The 24,509-nt window shown below is 35.0% G+C and overlaps 1 protein-coding gene across 1 annotated transcript in view; it reads right to left on the minus strand.

The window, feature by feature from the left end:
• LOC148941756 (uncharacterized) overlaps window positions 1-24,071 on the minus strand; it is a 38,380-nt gene extending 14,309 nt beyond the window's left edge. Inside the window, 3 exon segments of the mRNA XM_089104623.1 lie at window positions 9,136-9,234; window positions 16,956-17,120; window positions 23,946-24,071. Of these exon segments, the coding sequence (XP_088960749.1) occupies window positions 9,136-9,234; window positions 16,956-17,120; window positions 23,946-24,005 (324 nt within the window). The 5' untranslated portion in view covers window positions 24,006-24,071.
• Window positions 24,072-24,509: the final 438 nt, after the last annotated feature.

Here is a 24,509-nt window from a genome sequence, read left to right on the forward strand (position 1 = left end):
ATTGAAAATTTTCGTTTTTTGGCCCTTCCTACTGACATATAATAACTGGTTGCGTTCAAACCTATAAGTTTAATCACGTGGCGAGTTGGTGTTATCTAATAAAAAATTACGCATCTGTGAACTTTCTTCTTGCGAAATTTACAAAATTCCTGATTTTGGCTGATGGGTGCTTGAAACTTCCCGGATATGCGGAATCTGATTTTAGAATTTTATTTAAGAATCCTTAACTTTCAGGGGTGTTCCTCCGCTTATTTGGAAATCTGGCAGATTTTCTCAGGCTCGTAACTTTTGATTTGTAGCAATAAACTTCAAGATTTGTATATATTTGGAATTAACATAGCTGACTCTTTTGATATATCTATTGACATCAAAACTCCGTTTTAAACGACTTTTGGTTACTGTTGAGTCGCTCCACTCCTTACTTGCAATTCGTTACCACTTTTATTGATTCTAGTTGATTTTCGTTGTCGCTTGTCTTCTATCCGAGACGGTTGCCTCTTTGAATTCACAGGTTGATTTAAATTATCCTCCACTTATCGCATTTTCATGTAACCCTTAGCTTTGTGGTTTGTGTTTTGCAATATTTCTACCAAAAAATCTGTTGGGTTACGAGAGAACCCATCATCTAAAAGGATTTGCTAGGTGCTGTTTAGCAGCTTCACTTGTGTCTAAAAATTATATTTGGTCATATGATTGTGGTTCAAAACCACCTTCAGGAGTCTATGATGGATGTGCCACTAAATTGATTTTGTGATAGGTTTGGCCAGCTACTTTGAACCGGAAGCTATTACGACTATCGATGGTTTGATCAACGCTCTCGTTGAATGAAGCTAAGGCAAAACATGAGTTCAAGTTTGGTATTCGTTTGTGGAACTCTTTAGAGAGCAAGTAATGTCCTATGACAGGCCAACCCAATTCATTTGGAAATTATGGAGGTAGTACTGCAATTCTACTAAAAAGGTAGCAACCATCAAATAAATCATTTTTTGGCTTATGATTAACACTGACTAGTAATAAACACTGGCGTAGTTTGCGGCATCATTGTTGGTTTGTATTGGGTTTTGCACAGCAGTTTGTTGATATCGAAGATTGTGATCTTGTTGATGTTCTGACGTAATATTTCTTTGTTCTTCACTTTCATTTTTGACTCATTTTATTTCCTGCTGCCATTTTTCTTCTAACAGCACAATTCTTTGTTCCTCACTGTCATTTTTTACACGTTTTGATACGCACTTTTGCGTGCCTGCTAACCCAACAATTGTTTGTTCTTCGCTTTCATTTTTAACACGTTCTGATTTCTGCTGCTACTTTTAATTCTCACTGTCACTTATATCTTCTACATATTTCTTTGTTCTTGCTGTCGTATATCTTCTCATTAAATATATCTTTGTTTTTCATTTTCATTTTTGATTTTTTGCAATTCTCACTTCCGCTTTTCTTTTAACAGTATATTTCCTTTTTCTTTAATTTTTTTTTTTACTCATTTTAATTGTCGTTTTTGAAAGGATTTTAATTACATATTTATTTTTTATCCCTTTTTGTTCATCATTGCTTCAGGCATTTTTCAATGCCTCTTGCCATCGCTGCTCGGATTGGTCTTGTTACTTTTGATGGTATAGGTTGTTCATTTTCAGCCGTTCATATATATCTCTCAGGTTGTTCTCTTTCTCTTGTTTCATTTGAGGGTCCAGCTTTCTCATTTTAAGCTTACGTTTTTTCCTCTTTTATCCACATTTTGAGCTTCCGTTAACTTACGTTTTTGTCCTTTAGATATTACGGAACTGCGGAAAATTCCTTTTGAAATTTACATCACTGAATATGAATAAATGAATTTACATGTTTCTAAGTTTAGCTCTATTAATTCTTCTAAAACTGTTTGAAAACCTAATTTCCTTGCGCCTTCACTTTGTATGTACATAATTACTAGATCGTTTAATCTTTCCTGACTTCTTTGTTGATATCATAGTTTTTTATTCTTTGTAACCAGGGAAGTGACCTTTCTCCAGAAGCTACTCTTATTGGAATTGCTAAGAATATTCCACAGTTTTGAAAAAAATGATAATTTTGCAGGCAGCACGGATCCTTTCAAACTTAGGGCCTGATTAGGCCCAAATGTTTCAATCCTCTTTCATCTGGCCCACATATTTGTATATTTTTCTGTTAATGTATAAGTTTTTTTTAAACTTATACAAAATTAAAAAATTTTTTTAACAGATATTTCGATGAAAATAAAGAGCGAAGTTGAAACTTGAAATGAACAGAAATTACTGTTTCACAGCTGTTGTAGTCTTGAAGTGTATTTGAAACAAAACTGGATCATGATATTTTCCCACGTTTGTAAAGTTACAAAACTTAGCACTTTATTGAAAAATAGGTTTTAATACTATTTTCTGTGTTACACGTCTGTAATTTATTTTCTTCCGGCTATCTGACGATTTTTCTACTGCTGATCTTGTTTTAAAGTGTCATTTGTGTCTTTGGTAAAGCAATGTTTTTTCCTAGTTCCAAAAACATGGAAAAATATCAAGAGCCAATATTTCTTAGAGAGGTTTTCAAAAATAGACGATAAGTACAGTACCAAGGGTCAGGATCAAAAAATAATTCAGATAAACAATTTATCACTAAATCTGATTGTCTTTGAAAACAATACGTAGGCCCTGTGGTTATCCTCTTTTTCTGAACAGAGAAAGGCTTTCAGGTCTGAAATGCTTTGGAAAATAGTACAAGTGCTACTTAACTAAAGCCGTCTGGAATGCAGAGTACATTTTGCGGCACCCACTTTTTCGATAATTCATTGCATAACAAGGGGTTAGAGTTGACACACACCGTCTCCAGCCCTATCTTACCAGCAATTCATACACCCTTGATCTGACACTGTACCTTAGCCTGAGTTCTTTAAAAAAATGTTTTCACTTAATAGGGGAAATAAATATTATAAATTATATTTGAGAGACCCACCTCGGTGCTTTTTACAAGAATCTAGTGAATAAAATGAGAATAAAATGATTAAAACGCTGAACCTTGCTAATAATGAAGAGGGTAAGCTTTGATCTTTGCAGGATAACCTCATTGCATTGACTATTAAAAGTATCTATATTCTCCACAATATGACTATGTTTTCTCGTTTAGGTTCATTTAGTCTCAGGAGTTTTTTTCAATCCTGATTGATTATCAATCATTGTCGAGATCTAGGTTCAAGGTTTAATTTTAAAATATCTGTACAAAATAAAAATAAATAGAGGGTAAACGCTGGAGACACAAGGTCGAATGAAAAAAACCCGGTACATTAATCGGAATAAACCTATTTGACAACAAAAAATAAATAAGAGTTATTCCATGACTGATTAGTTTTTTTTTGTTGATTAGTTCCCAAGTTTTTTGGGGGGACTTACTTACTTCATTAAAAGAATCGAAATAAAATTTCATTTTAGCATTACGTATAATTTTTGAAAGTTCTTCTATTTTCTTCACTTGGGAAAAATATTAAAGTTTTATAGAGTTTTTATGTTTTATTGACGTCAAAAGGGCGGGCGATATCCATGGTTGGAAGGGTTGATTATGTTTCCGCTATCTTTTCTTACTCTTGGGCACGACACATCAAGTGCAGCATTAAATGCTTCTAAAAAATAATCCGTCGCAAAGTTTATTTCATCAGCATCAAATACAGGAGACCAATCAGTCAAATTCAGTTTATCCTTTAAGCATACTAGATTTTTTTTTTTATTAAGAATCCGGGTTGCTGTTTCTGGTGATTTTATTTTATGAATCTTGTATCTCACATCAGAAATTAACAAAAAATGATCAGAGAAATCCGTCAAAACAACCTGTGAAGACGTGGCTGGTGTTGAATTCTTTGATTCAATAGTTTAATTTAGACCCAAGCACCTACAATAAAATAAGCACAATAAGCACATAATAAGCACAAGCAAGAAATATAAGCAAAAGCATACACAAGCAATACATAAGCAAGCACAAGCAAATATAATAGATAATGCTACATCTCCCTTCTTCACACTTAACAAGGTCTATATATCAAGCCGTGTTATTGGCCTAATCACTCTGCCACTGCGAGTCCGGGGCAAGTTCACTGATGCAGAAGGGAGTGGTGTAACTTCCACATGGCGCGGGGCGGCAGGTCTGATGTTTGGTGATGAGTTTGGCGACAGTGGCGCCTCTTATTTGTGTGACTCCTGATCAATTTCGCGGGCTTCTTCTATTGGATAAGAATCAATGTGCGGATTTGCTGCAAGGGAGGTGTCCAGATAGGCTGTGTCAGTGTTTTTTTTTTAGTTGTTGGGGTGCCCGGTGATGTGGGGGTAGGAAAATGGCGTCGAGAGATATGGGTTCTGTTTCTTCGCAGCCTAGATCCATCAGCGGTTTCAACAACGTAGGATCTAGGATTTTCATGTCACGAAATGATTTTGGCTTTTGTCCAAGAGCTATTTGCCATTTTCTGGATAAATACTTTGTCACCCGTCTGAAGTTCCAGTAGTTGCTTTGCTGATTTTTCATAGTAAGATTTCTGCCTATTCTGTTCAACCGACCTGTGCTGCATGAAATCTTTTGCTGGAACAATTCTGGGTTTTACCTGTTGGTATGTTGATGGTAGGATTGACCGGAGCTGGTGACTCATTAGAAGCTGGGCTGGAGAAGCATAATTGTCAACTGGGCTATTCCTATATTCCAAAAGAGCAATATGAGGGTCGGCTCCAGCTTCTTTTGCTTTAGTGAGTATTTTCTTGCAGATTTAGACAGACTTTTCTACAAGCCCATTGGATTTTGGGTATATGGGGCTAGATGTTTTCAAGCTGAGTCCCCATGACTGAGCACACTCTTTGAATTCCTGAGAGAAGAGTTGTGGACCGTTGTCAGGAGATATGAGCTGGGAAATCCAACAACGTGAAAGAATGGTTTTCATTTTTTCTATAACGGTGGACAAAGTTTGGCTTGGCAATTTTTCAACTTCAAAAAACCTGCTATAATAATCACTGATTATGAGGTAGCATGCTCTGTTCCACTCAGATAGGTCAATACCGAAGTGTTGCCATGGGATTGATGGTATCTGGCTGCTTCTTAGCGTTTCCTTCTGGTTGTTGGCAGCAAACTTCGAACATATTTCACAATTCTGGACAAACCTCTCTATATCAGCATTCATCTTTGGCCAGTATACAATCATTCTTGCGTGCATTTTAGTTTTGTCTAGTCCCAGGTGAGCATGGTGGAGTTGGTGTAGAATGTTAGTTCTTAGCGTGTGAGGTATGATGATCCGCTGGCCTTTCAATAGCAGACCATCGTGGATGCTCAGTTCGTGCTGGATATTCCAGAAGGTCAAAACTTCCATTAGGCAAGACTGACGTTTTGACGGCCAACCATCACGTACAAGGGATGCGAGTGTTGCTAGTTGGGCATCATGGCGTGTCTCATGCTGGATTTCCTCAAGTTTAGAGTCGCTCACTGGTAAGGATTTCATCACTGTATGGAAATGAACTTCGATGTCGTTCTGTAATTGAGTTATTTTGCTCCAAGGCTGTATCGGACTTCTAAATCGTAGGGCTGAATCTGTATCATCATTCGCTGGAGCCGTGCGGGTGCATCATGGAGTGGGCGTGACAGGATAGTCTCTAGTGGGTGATGGTCAGTTGTAACAAAGACATTGTGACCAAAGATGTAGTGCTGGAAGTGTTTGCATCCAAAAACGATGGCATACAGCTCTTTCTCCATCTGTGAATAGTTCTGCTCTGTCTTGCTTAGCGCCCGGGAGGCAAAACCAAAGATTTTACCTTTCAAGGATAGTTCACCTCCCAGACCATGTTTTGATGCATCTACCTTAAGGTCCAGTGTTTTGCAATCATGTTCAAAAAAAGATAAGCTGTCTGATATGGACCTTTTTATTTCTTCCATCGATGATTTGTGGACAGCTTCCCACTTGAATTCCCTGGCTTTTGTAAGGTCTCTCAATGGCTTGTTCTTTGAAGATAGGTCAGGTATGTATTTCGATTGAAAATTCAACATTCCGAGTAACGTCTGAAGCTCCTCTTTTGACTTGGGATTCGGCATATCCCTTATCGCTTTTATTTTTTTAAGATCAGGCTTTATTCCTTCTTTGCTGATGGTATGTCCAAAGTATTTGACCTGATCTTTTGCAAATTCGCATTTGTATTTGTTGAATCGAATTCCTGTTTTCTTAGCTCTGTTGAGAGCTGCAGTAAGCCTTTCATCATGCTCTTTACGGGATTTTCCGTATACTAAGATGTCATCCACAAGTATTCTGATGCCTTTAAGACCTTCAAATGCTTCTTCCATTTTCCTCTGGAATTCATCTTGCGCCGACACAAGGCCAAAAGGATATCTCTTCCACCTGTAACGTCCAAATATTGTGCTGATGGTTGTTAGGTATGAAGATCGGGTAGAGAGTGGTAGCATACAATAGCCTGAGCAAGCGTCTAACTTGCTGAAAATAACTGCTCCATCTATCTCTTGGTTTTTCTTCGGGGCTGCATACTCTCTGAATGTTTTCAAATACACCTTGAATTTGTCTTTATCTGCTTCTGTGAGCTCAAATGTGCTGAATATCTCTCGCCCTTGATTACCAACCCATATGAGAAGGTAGGCACATAGCACTTTCTCTGATTTTTCAGCAAGGGGACCTTCGCACATCAGTGTTGCATGACTCTCGAACTTGGTGCACTCAGAAGCACGATCATCGGTGTTCCAGTTGATTGATGGTTGAATTATATCCATGACTTCTGACACCATGTTGAATTCTTTGATTCAATAGTTTAATTTAGACCCAAGCAACTATAATAAAATAAGCACAATAAGCACATAATAAGCACAAGCAAGCAATATAAGCAAAAGCATACACAAGTAATACATAAGCAAGCACAAGCAAATATAATAGATAACGCTACAGCTGGTGCTGTTAAAAATATGTTGTCAATGAGAGTTGCACAAGTCGATGCAACACTCGTTGGAATTGTACACGAAGGAATTAAGAAATTCGATGTCATTAATGTAATAAATTCTGTTTTATGGGTATTTTCTTTAAATTCTAGTAGGTTTATATTAAAATCCCCCATAACCACAACATGCTTATTGTCCAAAGATTCTAGTACAGACTCCAGAGATTGCAAAAAAAGCGGTGTAGGGGCCGACGGAGGCTTATACACAACACAAACTTGAATTTTTTTAGTCCCAAGCCGACATTCAACAGCCAGTATTTCACAAACTTTTTCAACATTATTTTTTTCCAGTTCTGGCAGTCACTCAAACTGCGCTCTATTTTTCAAAAATAACCCAAGGCCACCTTTTTCATGGACTAGTCGATTCTTATCAACGAATTTATATTCCAGAATTTTCACATTATATTTTGTCTCATCATTAATAAATCTTTCACAAATCCCCAAAATTTCAATTTGATTTGGTGGCAAGAAATTTGTTAGTTCATCAATAGAACTCATCAGTCCTTTTACTTTTACAAACCCCATTCGCAATGAATTATCTTCCATTCTGTTTATTTCATCAGGAGAAACGTACGATGACGGTCTTATTTTAGACAAAGTGTTATTTTCTCTTGGACCGAATACAGGAAAAGTTTCAGAAAGTAAAGATAGGTTAAGGGGTTCTCCCTCCAAAGCCACCAATCTATCGGTCCCCCCCGCAAACTTTAAGGTCAACTAAATTATATTAAAAGATCCCATCCCATGCCAGTAAGCCCGCGTGACAAGGAACCCGTACCACTGCCGAGTCATGAAAACCTATTATACGTATCATCCTTCGAGAAGACCTAACTTGAGAAGGTATAAGTAGACCAGAAAAAACTGAGGTAGAAATTATAAAAAAAAAACTTGAGCTAGCCTAAATAAAACATAAAAATAAAAAATCAACATTTCTCAAACACAAAAACGAAACAATTATCAATCTAGAGTGGGATTGATCTAATATCTATACACTAGTCGCCTTTAATATTTCTTATGCTTTTGCCCACTGCGACTCAGAATCCTATTTATACTCTATCCAGAGTTTGGCCCTGTTTTGTTTTACTCGTGTGAGTTGTGCAGATCAATTCTCTCGCAGCTCCTTACCCTTAGACAGAAACTCGTTCCTAACAGAGTTTAATTTGGGCGGCAAGTCTGGGCAAATCCGGACCCCAGTTCCTTTCAGAACTAGCTTACACAAAGTCTTATTTTCTTATCAATAAGGACTACTCTCTTTTTCATTATCCCTGACCAAATTAAAAATCAATTTGAGTAAATTAACATTCAGTTAAGAAGAATATATTCTACCTAGAAAATGATTTATACGCCCAAATAGAACTTCTAAATAATTTTATACTTGCAAATAATGCCTGCATAATCTGATGCAAATAATTATGTTTGTATAAACAATATTGTTAGAAGATAATATAGAAATTAATTCTGAAATTATCTAAGCTAAAGAATAATTCATTTATGACATATTTTAACCTTAGGGCTTAAGGGAGAAAAAAAAATCAAAAGTTTAACTTATGAATATAGCTAATCGAATATTAGGTACTTGTTTGTCTTCCCGACCCTACTAAAGAAGCTGTTAGATCTTAGCTCTGATAGATCTGAGAAAAACCGTCTCTATTCGTCTGTCTCTATTCGGAGACAAATAGGGGTTCAGTGAAAAAACCACGTTGTAGGTTTATTTTAATTAAATATTAATATATAAATATTTTGGTTAGGTTATGTTAGGTGTGTCTTCCCGACCCCACTAAAGAAGTTGTTGGATCTTTACTCTGATAGATCTGAGAAAAAACTGGTTTAGCTGTCTCTATTTGGAGACAATTAGGGGGCCAGTGGTAATACCACGTTGTATGTTTATTTTATTTGAATATTTATATATAAAGATTTTGGCTAGGTTGGGTTATGTTAGGTTAGGTATTTAATATAATGTATTCTGGGAGGCCTGCTTTCCTTAATTCTTTGTGGTAGTATCTATAATTTTGTTTCCAAAATTTGCATTTTCATCATATTTTGGTATATTTCAATGTGATTAACCTAACTTCACTTCTTGAAGGGGGTCAGGAAGATACATAATTACCGAATATCCTAGAATTCATACGCCTTACCTCATGTGTTTATTGGAATCAAGTATAAAATTAGAATGTACCTTAATTTGTTCGATGCTTTGTCTGATCCGATCGGCTATAGTTGATGCCATTGGTCGCTTAACATAATCATGATCGAGCATTTGTTCCAATAGCAGCTTCTAAGAAATTAGAAATGCACAAGCCTTGGTTTTCCTTATTTTTTTAATAAAAAATAATTTACACAGAGCAAAAATTTTATTTGTATAAGCAAAAAAAAAAAAAGTCGAACAATTATTTTCATATTTTAACACTCTTATTTAATCAGGATGCAACCAACTCTTATAGGATACATTGAATTTCTCCAGATCCTTAAGACTTAAGCTGCCACACTACATGGGTGACGAGACTCTCTCTGGGGGTAAAAGGCTGTAAGAGTAATATAGAATGTGGCCATACCAGTCCTCATACTCTAAGATAGTGGTTCTTAAACTAAGGTATGCAACAATTTTTAAGGGGTACTTGTCCGGCCAATAAAAAAAAAATCTTCAACTCTAAAATTGGCAATTTTATTTGTATTTTAGCTATAGTTTACTTAGTACCGATAACTGAGAAGGGCTACCTAAAATGTATTGTGGGTAAAAAGGGGTACAGTGTCTAAATAAGCTTGAGACCCACTGCCCTAAGATATAACTCATGGTTTCTCTTGAGATATCAAAGAAAATGAGCTCATCCATGAATTGACATATCATAGGCAGCGCGATCGCGCTTCCTAAGTAAAGAACGATGTTGGCAAAATGTATTATTTTTTTCTTCCATACCAGGGCACTTTGTATCGAAGGAGCTGTCGAAGAAACTTCGAAAAGGGATCTTTTGATTGGAAATGGAAAGGGCTAGTGCCTTTTTAAATAGTTGGAAGTTATTGCAGAGCAACTAACGCCCCTCTCGCGCCCACCATTTCCCCAAACACATCCAATCAAAATTTTGAGATGGCCATTTTGTTCAGCGTAGCTGATTCCCAGATAGAAATTATGTTTTTGTGGAGTACACTCCCCCTAAAGCCCTTGGGGCAAGGGTTTTAAGTTATGCCTTGGGGGCATATAAGAACAATATTGGCACAATGTATTATTTATTATTTTTTCCTTTAGACCAGGGTACTTCGTATCGAAGAATTTGTCGTAGAAACTTAAAAAAGGGCTCATTCAATAAAAATTGGAGTGGCTTGTGCCCTTTTCAATAGTCGAAAGTAATTAGAAAGCAACTAACACCCCTTCCACGCCAACCATTTCCCGAAACACATCCAATCAAAATATTGAGATAGCCATTTTGTTCAGCGTAGTTGATTTCCAGATATAAATTATGTTTTGAGGAGGACACTCCTCCACAGCCCTCAAGGAAAGGGTTTTAAGTTATGCCCTGTGGGCATATAAGGATTTTACAGAAAGTGCTGTTGTAGAAACTTCAAAAAAGGCTCATTCAATTGGAAATTGAAAGGGTTAGTGCCCTTTTTAATAGTCGAAAGTGATTTGAGGGCAACTAAATCCCTTGCCACGCCCACCTTTTCTCCACACTCATCAAATCAAAATTTTGAAATAGCTGTTTTGTTCAACGTAGTTGAAACTTCTGGAAATTAGGTCTTTGAGGATGACAACCCCCCCTCCCACAGCCCTCAGGGCAAGGGTTGTAAGTTATGTACTGGGAGCCTATTAGGTTTTTACAGAAAGCGTTGTTGTAAAAAACTTCAAAAGGGCTCATTCAATTTAAAATTGAAATGGCTCTTGTTCTTTTTAATAGTCAAAAGTGATTGGAAGGCAACTAACATCCCTTCCATGCCCACCATTTCCCCAAACACATCCAATCAAAATTCTGAGATAGCCATTTTATTCCACTCAGTCGAAAGTTCTGGAAATTATACCTTTGAGCAGGATACTCCCCCCACAGTCTTCAGGGCAAAGGTTATAAGTTATGCCCTCGAGGTATATAAGGTTTTTATTGAGATCTTTGTCTTATAAACTTGAAAAAAGGCTCATTCAACTGGAAATTCAAAGGGCTGGTGCCCTTTTTAAAAGTCGAAAGTGATTTGAGGGCATCTAACCTCCCTCTCACGCCCACCTTTTCCCCAAACACATTCAATCAAAATTTTTAGATAGCCACTTTATTCAACGTAGTTGAAAGTTTTGAAAATTAGGTTTTTAAGTATGACAACCCGTCTCCCCCCCCCCCACAGCCCTCAAAGCAAGTGTTGTAGGTCAAGCCCAGTTGGCATATAATGTTTTATAGAAACTGATATTGTAGAAACTTAAAAAAAGGCTTTTCAATTGGAAATTGAAAGGGCTAGTGCCCTTTTTAATAGTCGAAAGTTATTGAAGGGCAACTAACCTTCCTCTCACGCTCATCATTTCCCCAAACACATCCAATCAAAATTTTTAGGTATCTATTTTGTTCAACTTAGTTGAAAGTTCTGGTATTTAGGTTTTTTTGACATTATAGTCCCCTCAGAGCCCTCAGTGCAAGGGTTGTAAGTTATGTCCTGGGGGCATAAAAGGTTTATATAATAAGTTGTTTTAGAAATTCTAAAAAGGGCTCATTTGATCGGAAATTGAAAGGGCTAGTGCCCTTTTTAATAGTCGAATGTGCTTGGAGAGTAATTAACCCCCCTCTCACGCCCACCATTTCCCCAAACACATTCAATCAAAGTTATTAGATAGCCATTTTGTTCAACGTAGTTGAAAGTTCTGGAAATTATATGTTTTAGGATCACCAACCTTCCTTGTTCAATTGGTTCGTTCAATTGGAAATTGAGAGGGCCAGTTTCCTTTTTGTATTCAAAGGTAATTGGAGGGTAAATAGCCCCCCGCTCACGCCCATCCTTCCCCCAAACACATCCAATCAAAATTTTCAGAATGCCATTTTGTTCAACGTAGTTGAAAGCTCTGGAGCATAGGTCTTTGAGGATGAAACCCCCAGCCCTCAGGGCATCGGATGTAAGTTATGCCCTGGGGACACTTAATGTTTTATTGAAAGCGTTGTCGTAGAAACTTCAAAAGGCCTCTTTTGATTGGAAGTGGTAATGGCTAGAGCCTTTTTAATAGTTGAAAGTGATTGGAGAGCAACTAGTGCACCTCTCACGCCCACCATTTCTCCAAACACATCCAATCAAGATTTTGAGATAGCCATTTTGTTTAACGTATTTGAAAGTTTTGGAAATTAGGTCTTCTAGGATGACAACCCCCCCCCTTACAGCCCTTAGGGAGGGTAAGGGTTGTAGTTTATGCCCTGGGGGTATATAAGGTGTTTATAGAAAGCGTTGTCGTAGAAACAAAAAAAGGGCTCATTTGATTGGAAATTGAAAGGGCTAGTGCCCTTTTTAATAGTCAAAAGTGATTGGAAGGCTTGACATTTTTATAGTAAGGATCGATGTGGGTACAATGTATTATTTTTTTTAACGAGGGCACTTCGTATCGAAGAAGTTGTCATACGAACTTCGAAAAGGGCTCATTCGATTGAAAATAGAACGGGCTGATGCCCTTTTTAGTAGTCGAAAGTGATTGGAGGGCAACTAATCCCCCTCCGATGCCCACTCTCCCATTTGCCCATTATGTTTAAAAACTAAATGTTGCCTTAAGATTAAATCAAAATACACTGTGTTAATGCTAATTCCCAATAAGGCATCTCACTAGTACTCCAAGAAGGACTGAGGGTATTATGTTCAAACTTTTGGGGCAATTCTGCTCTTAAAATTTAACCAAATGAAAATGGCATAAGTGTATCCAAGCTATCAAAGAAAGTAAACAGTTTTCTTGCGAATGGTATCAAGATTTCCATTTCAGGTCAACCAGAGGAGGTATGAAACTAAATTAAACACTACTATTTGTGTCCATATTTTTAAAAGGGTGTATTTTGTTAAAAATTGCTCAAAATTTCCTCCAGCATACAAATAGCATCCCAAACTATAAATTCTTAAAAAACGAAAAGATTTAAGTTACTATTTACTTTTTCTCTGAAAAGACTTTACGGATTAAACAATAATTATACCACCTCTTCTTCTATTTATTTGTCCTAAACGTATATAGGTGCGCATTGTATATCACACTCATAACGTATAAAATTTAACGTTAGTCTTTTTAATGTAACTCCATTTTATCAGATGACCTACATAGTGTTAAGTACACAGTACACCAAATACGGTCAACGTTACGCTTAAAAAACGTCAGTTATTTTTAAACTTCATTTTATATACCTCGTAGTAAGACGTACTTTTTTGAATAAATTATAATACATAACTTGTTTGCTATTGCTTACTGCTTGTTTTGAATATCAGTGAAAGCAAAGTTGAGATAGCTAGCTTGCAAAGATTTGCATCTATTTTTGTCGGTGATAGGCTTTTCTCGCCTTAGACTTAAAATAGATGGCGCTAAAAATTGATTGGGATTTTATTCTTTTACAATTTTAGTTTTGTACGTCGTCTTAGCTTAATTTAGTGAAAATTCATTATGATATTAGTCTGATTTTTTTTATTCAGACTCTTAATAAGCTTAACAAGAATTGGAGCATGAAATATGAAATACCCACCTTATTAGCACCAAAGCCAAACTGGAATGGAAAACTTGTTTTTGAAATAGAAGAAGAACTTTTTTTTAAAGTTCTAAAGAACTTTAGAGTGAAGAGAAAAGGAGTGACGAGGGGGCAGTCCCTCCTCATATACAGAATGATTTCTGTCCATTTTAATTTCAATTTGCACTTTACGGAAAAATATACAAATGAATGTGCATTGTAAGTTCAATATACATACACTGATATTTAATAATCAAAATGTTAATATTATTTGATTTGTTAAAGTTATAAAAGTAAAAACATTTATATTTTTCGAGTAAAGCGCCAATTTTGTTCTAGCTTCAGGAAGGCATAGGGGTTTTGAGCCCAACTCATGTTAATTTCTGCTCGTTTTGAGTTTCACTCGGGTAGTTGTTGTAATTTCTGTTCGTTTTGGGTTTAATTTATTTATCGATGCTGTTTTGTGGTAGCTTCACGCTTGGTAGATTATTTTATTTTTGTTAGTTTTTGGTTTAATGGAGTTCTTTACTTTTCTTTGGAAAACTTATTTTGTTGGAAAAGCTTTATTAATTAATGATAAGAAGACGCTTTGTGTGCCCTTCATTTCACCGCAGTAAAAACTGTCAAAAAAGTCGTGGAAACATTTTGTCGACATTTTAAGACAATCAACGTCTTTACTAAAGTCTAGTTTTACTGATAGCGAACTGGTTTTTACGACTCTAATGATGTTAAACTATAGGCTATTATGAAACTATCATGTTCTTTTCATATTTTAAATGTGTTTATATATTTATTTATTTATCTTTTCCACTAAGGTACTCTCCATGAAAGGACTTGTCGTAAAAACTTCAGAAAGTAATCATTCGATTGAAATTGAAAAGTTTCATTGCGCCTTTTAAGAGTCAAAAATTATTGGAGGACAATAGTCGCCTTCCCACACCTCTTTCTCCAAAAGATATACTATCAAAATCCTGAATAATATTTCTTGTTCAGAATAATTGAAGGATCTAATAACTATGTCCCTGGGTTTGACGAGCCTATCCCCCTCCTAAGCTCTTGGGGTAAGGGCTGTAAGATATACACTTCGCAAATTAATTACTTTTTGTAACTGTTATTGACAAAAAGGATCATGTTGGACCATTGCGTCTAAAAACCCGTTAAGCCTTCAGGGGATGTTGAGAAAAGTGTTAAACAAAATAAAAACACATTATGGTCATTCAGGCTGCTAAAACGGTGTAACTCAGGAATGTATGAGTATATTAATTTGGAACTGTTCATGAATGATAAGGGAGACGGTAGCAGTATAGAAATGTTAAGGGAGAAATTGAACTAAATAAAAAAAAATGTTTGCATACTGGTTGTATAAAAGGGGACATCTGCAAATTCTTGGAACGGCTTGGCTTATTAAGTTGAAACTTCCAGGGCAGGGTGAAGCGGATTTTTAACTGATCAAAAGGCAATATTTACATACCACTGTTGCTACTACTGTTGCTACAACTATCAATACAACTATTACTGCTACATTAAACTATAATGACTACTCCTACTACTAAGGCTAAGGATATACAGGTGAGGGGAAAGAAATTTTGAGGGGAAATTTAACTAAACAAAATTCTTTGCATGCAGGTGGTCAAAAGGTCATATCTCAGGAATGCCTTAGGAAACTTTGAGTCTCAGAAAATGATTGGGTGGGTATAAATTGACGAGAGGCAATATTTGCACACTATTACTAGCCTACTACTACCTCTACTACTTCTACTTCTATTATGACTCCTACGGAGGCTAAAGGTATTAATGCGACAATTAAAGGAAATATTTAGGGCGGAGTTGACTCAAATGAAGACAAACTAGGTACATACATGTTGTCAAAAGGGATTATTAGCAATATATTATCTTAGGAACGGCCTAGAATATTGAGTTCAAACTTGCAAGGCATGATAAAGAGGGATTTTTAACTAAACCAAAGGCGCTATGGTATCCTGAAGTGCTACTACTGTTACTACTACTGGTAATACAGCTCCTATTATTACTAATACTTCGTCTACTACCATTGTAACTACTACAAGTACCAAGGCTAAGCAGGGGAAGATTAAATTTCACAGAATATTAGAGGACATATGAACTAAAAGATTATATAGTTTTCCATTTTTCAAAGTTACAATCATAACAAAATAAACTGTAAAACAAACTTAATTTTCAGTAAACCACAAATGACACAGTACTGTTTAGAAGGTCTAAAGGGGTTGGAAACAGCCTTACATCTGTTATATTGTGCTATAGTTCTGTTTATCGTAGATGTGATTTATTCATTTTAATTTTGGTTCGTTTTAGGATTTGTTTATCCATCTATGTTGGTATCTGTCATATTTTGTTTGATCTTATTATTTATTTAAATTTATTTTGTTTTTAAATGTATTTATTGACTGGTAATAATTGTTAATGCCTTAACTACCACTTGTCCATAGGACTATTTATCTTTCTCTGAAAAACTTCTTTTTCAAAAAAACTTTGCATTATTTTTTTCTAAATTTATGTGATTGGTTAATATTATGAATAATTTTTTATATTATCGTCAATTTGGAAACCAGTATACCCAATGTATCTTCAATTTGAACTTAAAACCTCCCTCAGACCTAACTTCAACTTAATGCCCTTGGTCGTCATCGTTACTACAAAAATATGTTCTTTTGACAAATTGGATGCATGAAGTATCATTTTATTTGGTTAAACATCTTACTTATTATTCAATGAAAGATTAACCATAGGTGATATTCTTAGCCATTCCTGACACACCTCAAAAGCCCATCTTTTCCAATATGCAGCAAAGGCTTTTACAATTGTCAATTTGTGTTGCTTAGAGCCCTTTTCCAGGGCCAGTGGGGGGTCATATCATCCCCAAAGTCATATATGTTATATCTTTCGAATATTTTCTGTAAAATGATTATCTAACATGTTGATCGATTTTCTTAGAGGATTTGGGGGGCCCCTGGTAGCAAAAAAAAAAGAAAGAAGCTTGTTTCCCTCCACTCTCTTTTGAACCTTAAATAGTGTTAAAAAAAATCAACTTCTGAGAGAATAAACCCACCCCAGACTTTTTGCGCTCTTCTATTCCATATGATGTTGCTTTGAGAAGCAAACACAGACAAATATTTTCTTCTTCTACAGACAAATTTAAAGCGTCGGCCTGAAATAAAGTCACAAATTTACACAACATAACGTTACAAGATGGCTTGTATTTACATAAGTAAACTGTTAAGTTTTATTAAATTTGCGTTTGTTATATTATAATATTAGACAGTTAGGTAACGAAACAGTTTTTTTCTCAAGTATTGAAGGATAAAAGTCCTACCTCTCTAGGATAGTTTTCTGAGAAATTACTGGGAAACTCCATCTGCTTCAATTTTCCAATTGTTGAATCGCGTTCCATGGCCGTAGAAAATGGAATAAGAAGCTCAAAGAGAATAATTCCCAAAGAATAAATATCATCCTCAAAGAAGTATTCGGATCCAGCTAACTGCAAAAGCATAGAGATTTGACAAAGCAGAGAAAAAAGCAACGATATATGAAAATGACAAAAAGACGTAAAATTCAATTAAATTTGTTATGTTTTTGAAGCCTATTAGACGATATTGGCAGATTTAAAATTAGGGTCAGGTTGCAACATTGTTACAAGTTAATATAAATAATCCCAGACCCTCACCTTAAGGCTTGAAAAATGTGTCCTTGTCAAATATTCCCCTAGGAAAGTATTCAAAAAGGAGTCAAAACTCGAAAGAGAGTAAGGAAAATAGTGACATTTATTAGTCTTAACGATTCAAACAGAAGGATAAATTTGCACATTCTAGAGAACAACTAGACTTTTCTAGTTGTAAGAATGTAATCCGTAAAAATTTTGAAATTGTGAAAAAAGCTGAGATTCTTTTAATGCCAAAACTATGTTTGAACTGTAAAAAGCTATTCATAAGAAATGTCGAATTTTTAAAAAGATAGCATTCTGAAAATGTTCCATTTTTGTTTAATTTAAAACCATAAGATGTAAGAACTGAGGAATATTGAAGAAACTTCAAATTCTTGAAAGTTGAAGACTTCAACTTGTAAAATTTCAAAAATTAAGAGCCTTGGAATAATTAAATATTGATAATTTTGAAATATGATGGCTTACCCAGTAGTGAGGGGGTTCCAGCTTCAAGCAGAAAGGTAGGGAAATTAACACAGGGAAATTAACAAGTTAAGTTTCTAGCTCCTCACACCTGTTCCTGGCTGGCAGGATGCCCATCTTTCGCAAGAGTCCAGAGATCTTTTAAATACTTGGAGTGTGGTCGGGATAAAACACAAGTTTTAGTAATATGGGGAGCTCCTAACCCCTCACCCCTGTTTCTAGATGGCGAGATTCCTAGCCCATTCTCTCTGACTTCACGACAGCCATAAGTTCATAGTATTTCTACCTGAGCCCTCTGACGTCACGGTAAACACCCCTCTACCGGGCAAATCCCTGTTTCTAGTTGACAAGGTTCCAAGCGCATGCCGAATTTTCTGTGTGAAATTCTCAGTTTCAATTACCTGGAATGTGGTCGGGATAATACACAAGTTCACTTAATAGGGGGAGCTCCTCACACATGTAGAATAAGGTCAACTGTTTCTAGCGGAACCATCAGACGTCACTTGACAAACCTCTTGAATCCCCACTGGTAACGTAACGACAGCACACACCTTACGTAATTAATGTGCAACACTGTCACGTAATACTTTTTCTAGTTTAGTTTAGTTTTAGTTAAGAGTTTTAGTTTAGAATTTAGGGTTATAGTTTAGAGTCTTTGCTTAGAGTTTTAGTTAGAGTTATAGTTTAGTTTAGTTTTAATTAAGAGTTTTAGTTTAGAGTTGTAGTTTAGTTTTAATTAAGAGTCTTAGTTTAGAGTTTAAAGTTTTAGTTTAGAGTTTTAGTTTAGAATTGTAGTTTAGTTTTAGTTAAAAGTTTTAGTTTAGAGTCTTAGTTAGAATTTTAGTAAGAGTTATAGTTTAGTTTTAAGTGAGAGTTTTAGTTTGGAGTTATAGTTTGGAGTCTTAGCTTAGAGTTTTAGTTACTGTTATAGTTTAGTTTAGTTTTAGTTAAGAGCTCTAGTATACAATTGTAGTTTAGTTTTAGTTGAGAGCTTTAGTTTAGAGTTTAGAGTTATAGTTTAGAGTCTTAGCTTAGAGTTTTAGTTAGAGTTATAGTTGTAGTTTAGGTTTAGTTTAGAGTTTTGAGTTTTTGTTTAGAGTCTTAGCTTAGAGTTTTAGTTAGAGTTATAGTTTAGTTTTGTTTTAGATAAGAGTTTTACTTTAGAATTGTAGTTTAGTTTTGATTAAGAGTTTTAATTTAGAGTTTTAGTTTAGAATCTTAGCTTAGAGTTTTAGTTAGAGTTATATTTTAGTTTAGTTTTAGTTTAGAGTCTTAGCTTAGAGTTTTAGTTAGAATTATAGTTTAGTTTAGTTTTACTTAAGAGTTTTAGTTTAGTTTTATTTAAGAGTTTTATTTTAGAGTTTAGAGTTTTTGTTTAGTGTCTTTGCTTAGAGTTATAAATTAATTTAGTTCTATTTAAGAGTTTTAGTTTAGAATTGTAGTTTAGTTTTAGTTAAAAGCTTTAGTTTGGACTTTAGAGTTTTAGTTTAGAGTATTAATACTACTAATAACAACTCACCACAAGACCAAGCTGCCTGAGGCCAAGACACCTACGCACGCTCCTCCTTCATCCCAATCTATTCAAAGCCTTCCTTATTACGCCATGAAGTTCCCATTTTCTTTAAATCTTTCTTTATGACGTCATCCCACCCCAGACGAGGATGATCTGCTTTCCGTTTAGCCCTAGGAGGTTGGCCGAAACGAACAATCTTCGGCAATCTGTCATCCTTTATCTGCACAACTTGTCCTATCCACCTCAACCTTTCTTTCATTATAGCCCTAGAGAGCGGTATTGAACCACATTTTTCGTATAGCCTGTTGTTTGAAATACGGTCAGTCATCCGGGTACCCAAAACATTCCTTAAGCAACTTATCTGGAAAATATCTAGCAAATCTTTATCCCCTTTTCGGAGCGCCCATGCTTCAGAGCAATATTTGACCACTGTCATCATTGTAGCTTCTAATATTCTAATCTCAGTTTGCAACACTTTCATTTAGGATGCTTAAATCATCAGCATAATCTAAGTCCAGGAGACTTTTTCCTCCCCGTTTGATTCCGACGTCTCCTATTGCCTTTCCTGTGCTCCTTAAGACAAAGTCCCTCAAAATAAACCATTTAAAGGGGGATAGAACAAAACCCTGCTTAACTCCTGATTCAAGACAAAACCAGCTGCTCAGCTCATTTCCTACCTGAACCGCAACAGTGTTATTCTCGTACATAGCACTAATCACTTTAATGTATTTGTCTGGTATACCATACAAGGACGTGGTGTTTGAAAAGGTGTTTGAAAACTCAGGCACCTCCCAATTATTAACCAAAGAGTGAGAATTAGGTCAACAAATCCTCTACCTTTTCTAAAACTGCACTGTTCGTCTCTTAAAACTTTTTCTATGTATGCTAAGCTTAGTGAAAAGGCAGATTATCATTAATATGTAAACTAGACTTAAAGAAAAAGATAAATATTATACGAGGTGAAAGATAGTTTGTGAACGGATGTGATGTATTAAACTGGGATTTGATGTATTAACGTTCTCGAAATGATGGTGGGTGGTTAGCATTAAGAATTTACATTCAAAAATGTTCAAATTATAAAAGATGATGAGGGTGTAGCAGGAGTGGTTATTAGTGTGTATGTCAGGGTTTATGGTATAATATTTTTGTCCTTAATATATAAAACAAAATTTAAAGCAAAAGAGTTGATAAGGGATTTGGGGGTGAGATCTGGTTAGTTGTGTTAAATTTATAAGAGGAAAGATATTTCAAATGGTTAAAATTAATAGCAAAAAGAGATGGAATTTGTCATATGAGGTAGTTAAAGAAAATGGGGTTGGTTGGGTATATTAGGGATTATGAGAGGACTAGATATAACTAATTTTAAAATAAGGAAAAAATTAGAATCTGAAGATGAAATTTTCTCATTTCTGTTAGGGTTCTTTTCTAGGATATGCTGTAATTATTATTTTAAATTAGTGTTGAAAGGAAAATAGAAGTCGTAGGAGAAAATAAATAGTAAAAGGGATCCATGGCTATTTACTTAAGTTATATTCAGTACAGTTTTTCTCCTACATACTTCGAGTAGCAATGAATAGAATTAAATCGACGAAATATACAAGAAATATTTTGTTTTTAAACAGAGCATATTTTTTATTAGCTTTAATATTTTGTCATATAATATTTTCCAACGCTTTTTAAAATATTCTATATTTCTCTATAAATGACGTAATTCTTGCACGAGAAATCTTCACTTGTCCGACAACATTTTAATATGCGTGAATTATGCCAAATAAGATTTCTTATATATTTTTCAAAATGATTTTATATATGTAACATAAAAGTCGTATGTGTAAGAGTGCAAATATGGTAAGAGTGTATAGTAGGAGTGATATAGTGTAAGAGTGTAAAAAATCGTAAATATAATTTACTTAAGACTTGTATAATTTGAACGAAGGGATGGTGAAAAAATAAACAAGAAAAATAATACATTCTTGAATGATTGGGTGTAGAGGAGGTAGTATAACTACCAGAAGATATAAAATTTAAATCTATATCAAGAATAGGATTAGAAGTAGTGAGTGACGTGACAAGATAGTAACCGAAATCTAATACAAAGAATTTTGATATCAATAGACGTATTTAAAAAATTATCTCATAATGCTGATTCCAAATATAAGATTCACTAAGTTTAGTGATACCCATAAAAATCTGCAAGCCTTAGAGAATTTGCCTGATTTTATAAAAATGGGAAAAACGCCCCTAAAAAGTCAGGTATAATTAACGAAAATCACACCATCAGATTCAGAGTATCCGAAACCTCTTCTGTAGATGTTTCAATCTCCCATCTTCAGAAATACGTAGTTTTCTACTATTTTTTTGCTAGAAGAAAGATCCAAGGTGTGTGTTTTTTTTTCTGCTCAAAGTAGCCCGATCAAAATTGAGATAGCCATTTTGTTCAAAGTAGGTGAAGAGGCCATTTGCTATACCTTTAGGGTTAACATGACCCCCCAAAGCCCTTGGGGGAGGTCCGTGAGTCATAAAAATTTGGAATTGTCTACGTATTATTGCTTTTGTCATTGGGCAGTATACTAGATTTTTTTTTTGGAGGGGGGGGGGGTATATTCAACTAGGGGGATTTGCTACGGAGAGAATTTTCTTTGGAGAGGGACGTTTCTGGGGGATGAATTTTCCAGGGGAAATTTTACGCTGGGGGAATTTGCTATAATTCTTATACGAAATTCTTTTTTGTTGCCTTACATTCTCTTTGCCGACTCAATTTTACATGTGAAGATATTAACGAGAATTACTCACAAAAAGAGGAAGATTTCCACAGAGGAGGGATGTACGGTATGATTTTAAAAACCAACAATAATTGAAGTCTTTTCAAACGAATGTGCGCTAAGAAAAGTTATTCACCCGGAACCGTCCGCATGAAGTTTTCCCTGGGGAATTTTCAGCTAGAATGGATCTTTCTGCGGGATAAATTTTCTTTTTGGGAGGGATGGGGGATATTTAACTTTGGAAGAACTTTACATTAAGGGAGTTTCAATGGAGAGAAGGAATTTCCTATTGAAGGAAAGCCGGATGTCCTGGCATTATTTAAAACGATCCAAAATTACGAGAAAGTACATACAGAGAAAGTTATTCCAACTGAAAGTAGGAGCAATTTCAAAATTTAAAATAAACAGAAACTATTACATATATGCGGGGGGTTTCCCCTCCTCAATACCTCGCTCTTTACGATTGAATTCGACTTTATGTCCATTCTTAGGAACGACTCCTGAAAAACAGGGACTGCTTAATTAAAATGATGAGCTTTCCAACAGTTTAGAAAAAACTTTAAGCCAGTTGCTAAAGCCCAAAAATGTGAATTATAGAAAATGTGTATTAATCCAAACTTACTGATATTTTTTTCATAAGAAGTACGTGACTACTCTTTAAACTTATGACTTAGGGATTCTTAAATAATATAAAAAGATCCAGCAGTATTACAATATTCAAGTTTAAAACCAACATTTTATAAGCTATTTTCAATAGTCTTTGGGTTTTCACATCTCAATTCATTATGATTTCTCACATAAGGTTGAACAATTGATGTCGGCTTTAGATTTTATGCAGGAAAATCTTTCAAAGATAACATCAAGAGCATAAATTCTTCAAAAACAAAAAAAAGTAATAATAAATTAATGGAACTCAAAATGCGTTTAAATACTGAAATCAAAAAGACCTTTTGAGAAGCCCCAATAGGACACAAACGGAAATAATAGGGATGTTCAAGAAAGCCGTCATGTTACGAAAGGTTCTCTTCGTAAGATCTTAATTTACAAGCTTGTTTTTTACTTGCAATAGAAAATCATTTTAGTTTGATTATACAGCTCAAATATACGTAATTATTACTTTGCCTATCCATGTCTTGAAAACACACTCCTGGGTAGATTTTATTTCTAAAATTTTGGAATTTTTTCAAACCATGCTTTTACAAAAAATTGAATTCATCTTCTTTTAAAGGTTAAACGTGACGTATACTACCCACAAACGTTGCTGGAACACTTATCCTTACTTACAAACCAGTCTGGTTGAAACCAGGCAAATCATTGTGGGAAATTTCCTGAATTATTTTTGAACAGCACAACCACCAATCAAGGATGTCCTGGTTTGGTCTCCGATGGAGTGACATTAAAGTTTGTTCTTCTCTCTTAACCTTCATGACTATAAATTTGAAAATGATATGAAAAAATAGGTTTTCTACAAAATAATTTACACACACTGCTCCAATAACAGACTTTTACACAATATTGAAGATTGGATTTTGTTTCAAATGCGTCACTTAGATGGCTGAAGGAACAAAATTTTAGATAAGATTGGCAAGGAATTATTTTGAGGTTTTTGCTTCAAATTATTTAACACTAATAATTATTAATATTGCAATTCGACTTTTAATAATGCAAACTTGCTTAGAATGTACGTGACTACTCTCAAACTTCTTAACCTTAGATTTTTACAGAATATAAAAAAGAAGCAGCAGTATTACTATATTGGTGTCTAAAACCACATTTAATAAGAAATTTTTAATAGTATTTGGGTTTCACATGTCTATCCAGTGTAAATTCTTGCAAAGGGTTGTTTATTTGATATTGGCTTTCAGTTGTATGCTGGTTCTATAATTAATAATTAACAATAATTACCTGTCCTGGGCTCATATACGTCAGAGTACCAACTTGCGCCGTATCATCTCCTTTGATCATCTCTTTTGCAAGTCCAAAGTCACCAATTTTACATGTCCTTTTACAGAAAAAAATATGTTCTTTGGCTAGATAAAGTGTATGTCATTAAAAAATCTTATAAAGAAAAAAACTCTTATTGTTTATAAAACTAATTGTTCAACTGGAAAAGAAAAAGGTCATATAAATAAACAATGCTATCCAAGGCACCTGCTTCACGGACCTTGGGGTTGGCAATTCTTTTATTTTTACTTTTCAGCTCACTTAAATATATCCTTCAACTCAAATAAACCTGGTTTAGCTAGTGAACTAGGGTAAAGAGTCCGGCCATTTGGCCCTTGCACCCATGTAATAAAGACGTCACATTCGCATTATATTGCATTCGAATTGCCTTATCTTTTATACATTTCAAAGCTAATTTTCTCTCATCCCTATATCTTTAATATTCCTCTTTCTATACAAAAATGATCATCTTCTAGAGAGAGTTAAACTTTAATTCTAATTTTTGATTGATTACTGTGAAAAACA

The sequence above is a fragment of the Artemia sp. Qi Xiang Cuo genome, chromosome 18 (genome assembly GCF_049724085.1).
Source record: "Artemia sp. Qi Xiang Cuo chromosome 18, ASM4972408v1, whole genome shotgun sequence".
In the NCBI taxonomy this organism is placed as follows: domain Eukaryota; kingdom Metazoa; phylum Arthropoda; class Branchiopoda; order Anostraca; family Artemiidae; genus Artemia; species Artemia sp. Qi Xiang Cuo.